Here is a 12,054-nt window from a genome sequence, read left to right on the forward strand (position 1 = left end):
AATTTGGATTTTCCAATTAACCTATCCCCACAAGCTGCATGTCTTTGGACGGTGGGAGGAAGCCGGAGTACCCGGAGGGAACCCACGCAAACACGGGGAGAACATGCAAACTCCACACAGAAAGACCCCGTTGCGCCGATGTCTGAGGGAGTCCGCCACTGGCAGGGGAAGTGGTGGTAGGGGGAGATAGGCCTCCAAACCTTGGAGGGCCTGAGATGTCCCCAGAGAGGTGGCGCCTGACACCCAACCTGACATATAGACACAGAAATACAGGCACACACATATACAAACATCCATTCCCACCCTCATGCTCTCATATGCACTTACTCCACACTCAACCAACGTGTAGACAGACATAAAGAGACGCTGTACACACGATCACACTCCCCAAGCGTACTCTACAAACCGGGTCTAGGTACCCTTGCCCGTGGAGGGGGGAACTGCACCCAGACCCAGGTGGTGTTACCCTTTTCCCTGCGGTGGGGGGAGGCAGACCGCCCCGACTCCGCAGCAGCAGGGAGGCCCCACACTCCAGACCGCAGTCGGACGGCCAACTCCTCCTCCTAGCCCCCCAGCTCCAGCAGGTCGCAGAGAACGGGGGTGAGAGAAGACTCCAAACCTCCCTCCACCCGCTCATTGTAGTGTTGATGCATGTGTGTTCTAAGGTGCATTTAAAACCCAGGAGGGCATGGAGCTACCTGCCAGAGAGCAGCAGGTAAGCGCATGGTCCCTCCTGCTAGCCCTCAATGTCTACGTGTATTTAACCTTGAGAGGTGGGCAACGACGCCAGGGGTGGGGTGTACACCCTGATGGTACTTTGGATTCCGTGTATCGTGCCCACCCCCAAGATCCTATATGTATGTGTAATGAGAGTGTGAGTAATGTGAATGTCTAAGTTGTGGGATAAAATTGAGGCAGAGGAAGCCAGAAGGGGACAGAGGGGGGGGGGGGGGTAGCCTCCTCTGCACCCTGGTGACATACCCCTACTCCAAGGTCCTGCATGTGTGGGTGGTTGTGGTGGAGCCGGAAGAGGGAGGCAGCTGGAGATGGGGAGGGAAGGAAGGGAGGGGCAGGTGACCCCTCCCCCGCTGACCCCAGTAGGCACCCCCATACTCCACGACCCACCAGGGAAAGGGGGCCCAGGCCCATCCAGACCGGGGCCCAGTGCAGCAGCGCCCCCCGGCCCCACAGAACCCGGGACAGTCCACCCAACCCCACCACAGAGAAAACTGCACCCACCCCACCATCCACTCATCTTCCAGACTACATAAGACAATAAACACCCAGGCTGAGATCTTCCTCCACCTCTCCTGTATCTCCCCCTCCTGCAGAGAGAGCTCCCGAGGAGAGGAAAGCTCCTGCAAGATGTGACAATCTCCCCCACCAGTTGAAGAGCCCCCCAGGTAGCTCGATGCACCGGCGGCACCCTGCTCCAGGGGTGGGCCCCCATGCACCCACCCGCCCACAACCCCGGCAACACACCAACCAGGACCCAAGCCCCCGAGGCCCGGCCCGGGCCCCAGCCCAGAGACGGAGCGACTCCAGAACCTCACGCCCATCCCGGACCCACCCAGGTGCAGCCAGGCTACCAGGTCAGTAACCCACGTCCGTCAGCACAGACCCTCCCCTAGCCCCGCTGCACGCAGCCGCGAGGAAACAGTCACCTGAGAGCCAACAGAGCCCCTAACCGGACATGACCGTTACCCCGGGTTGAGCCCCCCAAGGAAGATGCCTCCGGGGAACCCCCCGATGCTCTAAGCCTGTCCCTACCCCCACACCAATCACAACAGTGAAGGCGGGACCACTTGTTGAAAGTTTTAACGGGCCATATGTTTGTAGATTCTGCCTTGGGCATTCTTCAGAGTACCAGACATATGAAGTATGGTCTGGGGTCTTCCCACTTCGAAAAAAGGATGACTATGTTTTACACGTACAAGCTGTCAAAGAAAATCCAAATTTAGTGCCTCATTTTGGCTTAAAGCGGCCATGTCCATTAACTGATCAACTTAATAATTTTCACTTTGTGTCTGGATACCCACCAGATGTCCTTCATGACCTTTTTTAGGGAATAGTGCCAAGAGAGTTAGCATTGTGTTTTCAAGTTTTTTTGAAGAAGCACTACTTCAGTTTGACTGAACTGAATAATATAATCACATGTTTTCCATATAAGGGCTCAGACAAATGGAACAGTTCACAAGCAATCCCTTCAAATTTTGCTGGTCGCAAAACCGTAGGAGGAAATGCTCATGAAAACTGGGCCCTAATACGTTTGTTGCCTCTCCTTGTTGGTTTACGTGTACCTGAAGATGATCCTGTTTGGCAACTTCTTCTGACTTTGAAGGACATTGTTGAGTTAGTGGTTGCCCCTGTTCACACAACACAAAGTATTGCCTACCTTGAATTTAAAATATCTGAACATCGTGTCAGATATTTGGAAGTTTTTCCTGATCAAAGGCTCACACCAAAACACCATTTTGTCATGTCTGAGTGTGGGCAGGCAGGAAGAGAGGACCCAAAATGCAGGACTCACTGAGGCGGAAGTAATTCAAAACACACAGCTTTATTGCTGGTAAGAAGCAGAACAGAAAAACACTAACTAAACTGGAAGAACGGAATAAGTAGGCAGGAAGGCTGGCTGGCAAACGGAGCACACAGAGGAAGCGAGGGTGAACAGACGTTAACGATGCGACACAGAGTAGGGGAAGACACAGACACTAAATACAAGAGGTGAACGGAGCAAAGAGGAAACAGCTGGGAGACACGGCTGACGTTGATTACACTGACGAGACAGGGAGAGCACAAAGCTGAACGCACTGACAAAGGACACAGACCTACAAAATAAAACAGGAAGCACACGCCAGACAGAGACAGACTCGTAAACAGGCATAATGACGTCATGGACAAACAGAGGAACATACGGGCAGAGAAGACTAAGCACAGGCAACCTAAACCAAACATAAGGGCAAGATAACAAAACCTAAACCAGAAATAATCATCATCGTCATCAACATCATCATCAGATAACTAAAGAATCAGAATATAATTGTAATCAAAACAGTATCACCAGAGAATAACTAATCCATAATGCAAAAATAAACCAAAACATAAGAAACTCAAAATGCTGGGTCGACCTGACCCAGGACCGTGACACATTTTTTGGAGCACTACCCTGCTTTAATAGAAAAATATGGGCCATTGGTTGGAGTATGGACAATGCGCTTTGAGGCGAAACACAGATTTTTCAAGCAAGTTGTGAGACACACTAACAATTTCAAAAATGTGTTGCTGACCCTTTCTACAAGGCATCAAATGATGATGGCATACCACATGCAATCAAAAGAGGTGAAACCTGCCCTGCTTGTCACAAAAATATCCAGAATGCCTGTAGATGTAGTCACATGATAAGTATCAGTCAGTTCTCAGAACTCAGGAAGTTCCCCTCACTCCACAAGTTCTCCTTATAAGGCCTCCAGATGTTTCCACTCAGCCCAGCACTCAGAGAAAACCAGTGTGTGTGGTGTGTATATCTATTCGTGTCTATTGTGAGTGTGTATGTCAAACAGAGAGCATGTCCTGAGCCGACCCCACAGTTCTCCATAAGTGTGTGCGTGTCCTACATGACTATGTAAGTACGTGTAGTGTGGACTTAAATGTGTGTACTCTGTGTAATTGTGGGTTTAGGCCAAAGAAAGTTGAGTGTCCTTATCTGACTTACTGGGTCCGCCTGGAGCTACAGCTATTGCTGGTAGAGAATTACCTTGTAGCCGATTTACTAAGAATGATATGATGAATGATACAATGATATATTGCTGATAAACTGATGCAGACTAATGAAGTAATAATGAAATAATAACAGTGCATGTAAATGATGTCAGTGAGATTAAAATAACATACTTTATCCTATCAACTCCTTTGAAACAATGTAAGACATTCAACATAATACAGGTCAATCCAACAGATCTAATGATTTTCACACTCTTCTAAGTCAGAGGTCTAATGCAAACTAAAACTACATACCATATTATAATGCAACTACTTTGATCTCATATATAAGGTAACATATGATAACAAAATAATCTCACAATGTGCTGCATCCAGACATACAGGCAGATTTAAGAGCAAGATCACCATCTCTGACTTGTGTGCAGCTTGCCACCACTGTCACCTACAGTGGAACAAGATACACTGCTGGGATGATCCTGTCTAATGGTTCAACATGTGGACTACCAGACTTTGCTGAGATAATACAGATAGTCGTTTTGGACAATTGTGTATATTTCATTGTGATGTTACTTGCTGCATGGTATGTAGAGCATCTGAGATCTTTTCAACTGGAGGACACTGGCAAGATCAGTCTTTTGGAGCAGCAGAAACTTGGTGACATGTGGCCCTTGGCTTCTTACAATGTGGGAAGAAAACGCTTGGTAACCCTGAAACGTTACATCTGCTGTGAATAATAGGTAAAAAAACAAAAAACAAAACGACAGCAACAAAAACTTGATAACATGTACATCTCCCAAGTATTTGTTATTTGAAACATTTGGTGTGTTGAAGTGTGCTTTTTGTTTTATAGTTTTATATCTCAACTATTGTATAAATGAAAAGTAATAACTAATTTTATTTAATTGAAGGGAAATTTAACTCTGCCCATTTACATTTTATTCTAAGTTGAACAAGATGGAGGCAAAGCTTCGTGTAATTATTGATGACCAAATCGAGAAGTTGGTTCTTCCATCAGGGATCCCACCAACATTGGAGGAGCTGCAGAGTGTTGTGAAGGATACTTTTGGGATTTCAAATGACTTCAGTCTTCAGTATTTTGACCCAGAATTCCAGGACTACTTCACTCTTCACAGAGCTGACCAGATAAAAGACAAAGACACTGTGAAGGTTGTTGGCATCACCCCGGTCATGCTAAGCTTGACTCCGGTTGATGACAGTTTTGGCGGCCCCTCTGGCCAACTGTCTGACTATGACTCCTCATATGCTGAGTCAGTTGTATCCAATGCAGACTCTGCTGCAACTACTTCTTCTCAGGACACCATTATTCTCAAAAGGCAGAAGACCACAGAACGTTGTGAGCCCTGGCCGAAACAGTTTCCCATTCCACAGTTTGCATATGAAACTGAGATGTACCTGGAAAGAGCCACTGAGGAGTATAAAAAGAATGGAAATCTTCTGCCCACCTCCAAAGTAAAGACTGATATTCTTGAGAAGTTGGCTGAAACTATATTTACATTTACGGCCTATCCTTCAAGTGCACAGGTTAGTTATGTTGCTGAGGCACTTGTGACAAAATACCCTTGTCTCAAGGAACCTGGCTCTTTCTCAGGTTATTATGGTTGGCAACAAAGCATCAAATACAAGATGGCCAATTATCGTACAAAACTTAGAGGGTTTGGTGTTCCTGAGTTGACATGCAATGCCATGAAACACAAGAGTCCAGGTGACCAGAAGTCTGCAAATAAAGTGAAAAAGCCTCGGAAAGCAGAGGTAAATTACCTTCCGCCATATCCAGCAGGTGAAGATGAGGACAGTCAAGAAGAAGAGAGAATTCAGTTGCTTACTGAAGTCAAGAAAAGAGACAACAACAAAGTGATAAAAGAAAAAATGGCTAAAACATTTGCACATAGACGACATGAAATTGTCAACCTGTCCCCCAGCATTGAAGACATCAAAGCCAGATGGCCAGCTTTGTTTGAGGCATCTCATGTGAGTTCCAAATTCATTTTGGGTAGGCTTTTGTTTTTTTTTAATGTAATCTTTCAAACTTCAAATAATTTGAGGCTGCATCATGTTTTTTTTGTCATTCAGCTGCAGGATGAGTTCTACAGGATCACCCTGGTACACCTTGAACCCAAATTCATGTCCATGCTGGATGAGTACACTCCCAAACTGTTGGCCCTTTTCCATTCCAAGGGGGGAGCCATGGGATTGAAGTTGCAGGCTATCATAGCCAAGGTATTTTCCACAGACATTTCAGCTTGGAATTTTATTTAAAGAATTTTTTTGTCAAATTTCATTTGCATGGTGCACAGCTCCACTAATTTGTTTGCATGTTTTTGTCAGTGCAAGAGGACGCCAGGACGTCACTGATATAATTAACAACACAATTATGGGTTTCATGTTTTAATTGTATTTTAAATACATGTCTGTTCTTAGTAAAAAACAAAACAAAAAAACAACAAAAAAAACCCCCACAAGTACAGGTATTGCTGGGTTTTTGTTTTGTCCCAAGAAGGAAAAACCCTTTCTGACAAACAAACTAAATTAGATAAAAAACTAAATGACTAAATTAATGTAATTTACTAAAACGACACATTTAAAGATTGAAGCTTACAAGCATACAACTTATTGAAGCATTGTCTTTACCTATATAATGTTGACAATACCTTTGTGTTAACTGTCAGCACCCAGGCATGTGCATTAACATCAGCTAATTATCGCACATAATGTTTCATGTGATGATAATTTGATATTTAAGTTTTTTTTAATACTGCCAATTCTCACAGTTTTGTCTTAATAAATGGTCACTTATCTGATGGTAATTTTTGGAATTCTTGCTCATTTTCAGTCACCAAGCAATCCTAGCAATAACATAACCAGAAATCTGGTTATTCAGTGCTTGATGGTGTACCTTGGGGAGTCCATTGATCAACTGATCAAAGAGTACAGTGTAAGTGTTGAAGTAGAAACATTATTCTGTTTTTTGTTATTCATATGTGTTTGTCAAGTTTCAAATAATTTGAGGCATTATCATGTTTTATTTGTCATTCAGCTACAGGATGTGTCCAGGAAATATTTCATGTGTGCAACTACAGTCAGAAAACCCATGTGTTTGTTGTTTCAGGATGCTGATGAGGATGGTGTGTCACAAGATCTTTCTGAACAGAGGATGAAAATCTACAAAATCAAGGCTGTTGGATCTGAGGAGGATGACATTGGCATTGTGCTGGAGGGTGTGAGAGTTATGCCTACTCTGGGTAATTTTCCAAGAGCATGCGCAATGCTGGTTGGATTGACATATGCAGTCGATCTTGCCTATCCCAAAGAGCTAAAATACACCTTGGAAGTATTCCAGAAACTTTTCCTTGAACTGGATTGTGCTAAGCTCTCACCAAAAGTGAACAGCCTCAAGAACAAGTTATTGACTTAAACGAGGACTCTGAAAGAATGAAAGGGAAGTAAGCTCACTGAAAACCTTTGGTTTGTCTTTGTTAGATGCAGCTATCTTTTCAGTTTTCAAGTTAATTTCAACTTATTCATATCTTACCCAAATGACCTGCAATGTGTCAGGCTGTATTTGTGCTCTTTATTTTAATGTTTGTTTTTTATTACCTACAAGTTTCTTAGGAATATTCTGTTTGAAAGGCAACAAATTGGAGGAATCACTAGTGAAGCTTTTCTTTGTTTATAGTGTATGTTACTATAAAACATTAGTTTAAAACAACTTTAAAATTTAACAGAAGTGCAGTCCTGTAGTTGTAGAAATGTTACTTCCTCTTACATGTGTCTTAGATTTTCTCAGGTTAAACATCCAAATTGGGATAAAAGGTTGATTTACATTATTGATATTCCATGTACATGAGTGAAAAACCTTTGTTCTACAGTTATATTGAGTGATTCAATTTAACAAAAGATTGACTAACAAAAGTTTTTGTTAGTCAATCATAAATAAGTAACAGAGATAAAGGAAACGGTAAAGGATATTCAAATTTCAGGTTCATGTTGATATTACAGTCTAATCTAAAGATTAATTTCTTTTTTACAAAACTGGTTTACATTCATGCAGTTCCTTTATGTTGCTGTTGCTCTGTACACAAAGCTGTGTGATAAACTGTTTATGACACTAAAACAAATTTACAGCAGAGGAATGTATTTAGGAGATCAGGAGATTGTTGATAAGAATTCAGTGTATACGAGCAGAAAAATGTTATATTATAAATTACTGTTTTATTTTCCACAATAAAACACATTACTGTTTTGATGTTTGAATCCAATTTGAGTTTTACTAAAAAAACAAGAAGATTTCATTTCTTTGTAATGGATATTTTAGGAAGTTTTTACTAAACCTTTGCCAGATAGTTAGTATATTCAAAGTAATTTTTCTCAGAGACTTATTTCATATCAATTATTTTTTTGGTAAAGTTGGGCAATTTCAACCTTCAGTTTGAGATTTTGACCCTAAATCCAACACACATTTACAGTTTAATTCTATTAATATCTACTTTTGTTTTCTATTTGAATTTAATTAACATTTTCTCTACATTTTACATAAATCTTTTGAAATTAAAATCTACTTAATTATTTCAAGTGTCACTTTGTTGCCATAACTTTTTTAAGTAACCTCTAGTCACAGTTTTTACAGTGTAGTGCTGCAGTTCATCTGATGTTTGTTGAACCTTTTGGAAAAGTTAAATGAACTTGCCAGTAACCTTTTAATAGATCTGGTTATAAAAGTTGTGGATCCCACTCTATCAATGCGACCCTCCATTTTCAGAAAAACTGTCTCACTAGCCAAGTCATTTTCCAGAAGAAATTAAACCCCTTTAATAGGTAACTGGGAACTCAGGGCAACTTTAACATTCTAACAGTCCGACACTGGTCTCTCAATCGCCCGTTGGAGAGTCGTGAGCTTCTCCATGATGCTATCAAACTTGCGCTCCGTGGTCTTGTGGCTCCGGGTCGGCCTCCTGAACTGCACCGCCGGACCAGGCGGCAGCGTGCCAGCCACAGGCGACGGAGCCGGACCAGGCGGCGGCGAAGCAGGAGCTGACGCAGAGGTTGGACCAGGCGACGGCGAAGCAGGAGCTGACGCAGAGGTTGGACCAGGCGACGGCGAAGCAGGCGCTGAGGCTGGGCCAGGTGAAGCAGGAGCAGGAGCCGAGGCTGGGCCAGGCGAAGCAGGAGCCGAAGCCGGACCAGGCAAAGCAGGAGCAGGAGCCGAAGCCGGACCAGGCGAAGCAGAAGCAGAAGCCGAACCAGGCGACGGCGGACCAGACGATGGCGGGGCCGGACCAGGCGATGGCGGGGCCGGACCAGGCGATGGTGGGGCCAGACCAGGCGAGGCAGGACCAGGCGAGGCAGGACCAGGCAAAGCACAGGCAGAAGCTGGACTAGGCGAGGATGAAGACTCTGATGAAGCTGGACCAGGTGGAGCACAGGCAGAAGAAGAGGCCGGACCAGGCGTAGCAGAAGCAGAAGATTGCTGGATGGGCGGCTCGGGCCCCCCAGCAGACGTGGCATAGTGCTGGACGGGCGGCTCGGGCCCCCCAGAAGACGTGGCATGAGGCTGGACGGGCTCCTCGGGCCCTCCAGCTGACGTGGCATGAGGCTGGACGGGTTCCTCGGGCCCTCCAGCTGACGAGGCGTGAGGTCGGACGGGCTCCTCGGGCTCTCCAGCTGACATGGAAGGTTGCTGAACGGGCCCCTCGGACTCTCCAGCGGAGACAGGCGGCCGGACGGGCCTCTCGGACCCTCCAGCGGAGACAGGCGGCCGGACGGGCCCCTCGGACCCTCCAGCGGAGACAGGCGGCCGGACGGGCCCCTCGGACCCTCCAGCTGACGTGGCGTGAGGCCGGATGGGCTCCTCGGGCCCTCCAGCCGACGTGGCGTGAGGCCGGATGGGCTCCTCGGGCCCTCCAGCCGACGTGGCTTGAGGCCGGATGGGCTCCTCGGGCCCTCCAGCCGACGTGGCTTGAGGCCGGATGGGCTCCTCGGGTCCTCCAGCCGAAGTGGCTTGAGGCCGGATGGGCTCCTCGGGCCCTCCAGCCGACGTGGCTTGAGGCCGGACGGGCTCCTCGGGCTCTCCAGCTGACATGGAAGGTTGCTGAACGGGCCCCTCGGACCCTCCAGCGGAGACAGGGGGCCGGACGGGCCCCTCGGACCCTCCAGCGGAGACAGGCGGCCGGATGGGCTCCTCGGGCCCTCCAGCTGACGTGGCTTGAGGCCGGACGGGCTCCTCGGGCCCTCCAGCTGACGAGGCGTCAGGCCGGACGGGCTCCTCGGGCTCTCCAGCTGACATGGAAGGTTGCTGAACGGGCCCCTCGGACCCTCCAGCGGAGACAGGTGGCCGGACGGGCCCCTCGGACCCTCCAGCTGACGTGGCGTGAGGCCAGATGGGCTCCTCGGGCCCTCCAGCTGACGTGGCGTGAGGCCGGATGGGCTCCCCGGGCCCTCCAGCCGACGTGGCGTGAGGCCGGATGGGCTCCCCGGGCCCTCCAGCCGACGTGGCGTGAGGCCGGATGGGCTCCTCGGGCCCTCCAGCTGACCTGGCGTGAGGCTGAACGGGCTCCTCGGGCCCTCCAGCTGGAAGAGACGGCTGAAGCAGAAGGCAGTCTGAGGCGGAGAGAAAGCTCACGCCATTCCTAGCAGGCTGAGAAGCAGCCTGCACAGCTGACGTGGAAGGAAGCTGAACGGGCTCCTCGGGCCCTCCAGCTGACGAGGCATGAGGCTGAACGGGCTCCTCGGGCCCTCCAGCTGGAAGAGACGGCTGAAGCAGAAGGCAGTCTGAGGCAGAGAGAAAGCTCATGCCATTCCTAGCAAGCTGAGAAGCAGCCTGTACAGCTGACGTGGAAGGAAGCTGAACGGGCTCCTCGGGCCCTCCAGCTGACGAGGCATGAGGCTGAACGGGCTCCTCGGGCCCTCGAGCTGGAAGAGACGGCTGAAGCAGAAGGCAGTCTGAGGCGGAGAGAAAGCTCACGCCATTCCTAGCAGGCTGAGAAGCAGCCTGTACAGCTGACGTGGAAGGAAGCTGAACGGGCTCCTTGGGCCCTCCAGCTGACGAGGCATGAGGCTGAACGGGCTCCTCGGGCCCTCCAGCTGGAAGAGACGGCTGAAGCAAAAGGCAGTGTGAGGCGGAGAGAAAGCTCACGCCATTCCTAGCAGGCTGAGAAGCAGCCTGTACAGCCGACGCGTGGTCCCCATTCGCTGTCTCGTGAACCTGGGCTTCATGTGGCGCGTCTGTGAGAGCAACGCTAGAAAAAATCCTGGATCCTACAGAGTCAGGAATATGGTCTATGGTTTCGTTGTGTGCTCCTTCAAAACAGTCACACACAGGTCTTTCAGCTCTGGAGCCCAATTCAGTTATAGTCTCCGGCCTCGGCAAATCAATGCTCATCTCACTCTGCTTCATAGAAGGGACGTGAGGCACGAAAACGTCGTCACTCACCGGAGTCAATGCGGTGCAACGGCGGCGCCGGCGCCGCCCCCTTCTGGTAGCTGGCGCGATGGGCGCTGATGGCACCAATGCAGAGGGTGGCGTAGCGGCGATCTCCCCATCTTCCGACTGCAACTGCTTCCGGCTCGCGAAGCAGCGGGGAAACGGGACAACAGCAGGGCTCTGGCGGCACAGCCCGCACGCTAGGCAGCTGTGGCTGCGGACGGAGTTGGAGAGCGGTGACGAGAAGGTCAGTGATCAGCGGGTGTAGTGCCTCCCATAGCCAGGGAAACACAGACATGCATACTCCCACTTGGCGGGCTAACTCCTCCCGTTCCTCCTCTTCGGAGCACCGCAGCCATTTACCACAGAGCGACTCCACCGTCTGGATGATCTCCCTCTCATGCGTCACTGGGTCCGGCATGGTCGCGTCGTACTGTCACGGTCCGCTGTGACGGACCGAGTGGAGAATGCGTGTAATGGACCCAGGTGCGTACACGAGTGAGCAGACGGGAGTGAGCTTTAACAGAAGGCGAGCCTTTAATATGGCTGAAAACAAGGTGTACAAATACAGCAGGGATAACGTGGCTAAACAGAAACCTAAACTGGGAACAAACGATGGTGAGGCTATGGCTTGGAAGACAACAGACCAGGCATGGAAACACGGAGGGTGGGAACACAGACGACGCGACGCAGACTGTATGAAACACAGAGACTAAATACACATGAGGGATGATCAGGGGAAGTGACCACACATGGGAACGCAGCTGACACACATGAACTTAACGACAGGACAGGAGGAGTAAAACTGAATACACTGACAGTGAATGCAGGCCTTCAAAGTAAAACAGGAAACATGAGACATGAACCGGGGAGACGTAGTACAGGGGGAGGTG

General features: G+C 48.5%; 1 protein-coding gene across 1 annotated transcript; it reads left to right on the top strand.

Annotated features, from left to right (window-relative positions):
* Positions 1 to 4,677: 4,677 nt before the first annotated feature.
* LOC113017288 (uncharacterized) lies at positions 4,678 to 6,143 on the top strand. The gene is made up of 2 exons (XM_026160459.1): positions 4,678 to 5,712; positions 5,815 to 6,143. Exons 1-2 carry the CDS (start codon positions 4,678 to 4,680, stop codon positions 5,998 to 6,000), a joined length of 1,221 nt encoding a protein of 406 aa, XP_026016244.1. The 3' UTR covers positions 6,001 to 6,143.
* Positions 6,144 to 12,054: the final 5,911 nt, after the last annotated feature.

This window comes from Astatotilapia calliptera, unplaced genomic scaffold, assembly GCF_900246225.1.
Source record: "Astatotilapia calliptera unplaced genomic scaffold, fAstCal1.2 U_scaffold_1, whole genome shotgun sequence".
Taxonomy (NCBI): Eukaryota; Metazoa; Chordata; class Actinopteri; order Cichliformes; family Cichlidae; genus Astatotilapia; species Astatotilapia calliptera.

What these genes read in the sequence shown, in the direction of transcription:
- LOC113017288 (XM_026160459.1), top strand. Translation starts at nt 4,678, where the DNA reads ATGGAGGCAAAGCTTCGTGTAATTATTGATGACCAAATCGAGAAGTTG. An exon ending in CTTTGTTTGAGGCATCTCAT is followed by an intron (nt 5,713 to 5,814) that starts GTGAGTTCCAAA and finishes TTTGTCATTCAG; the next exon opens with CTGCAGGATGAGTTCTACAG.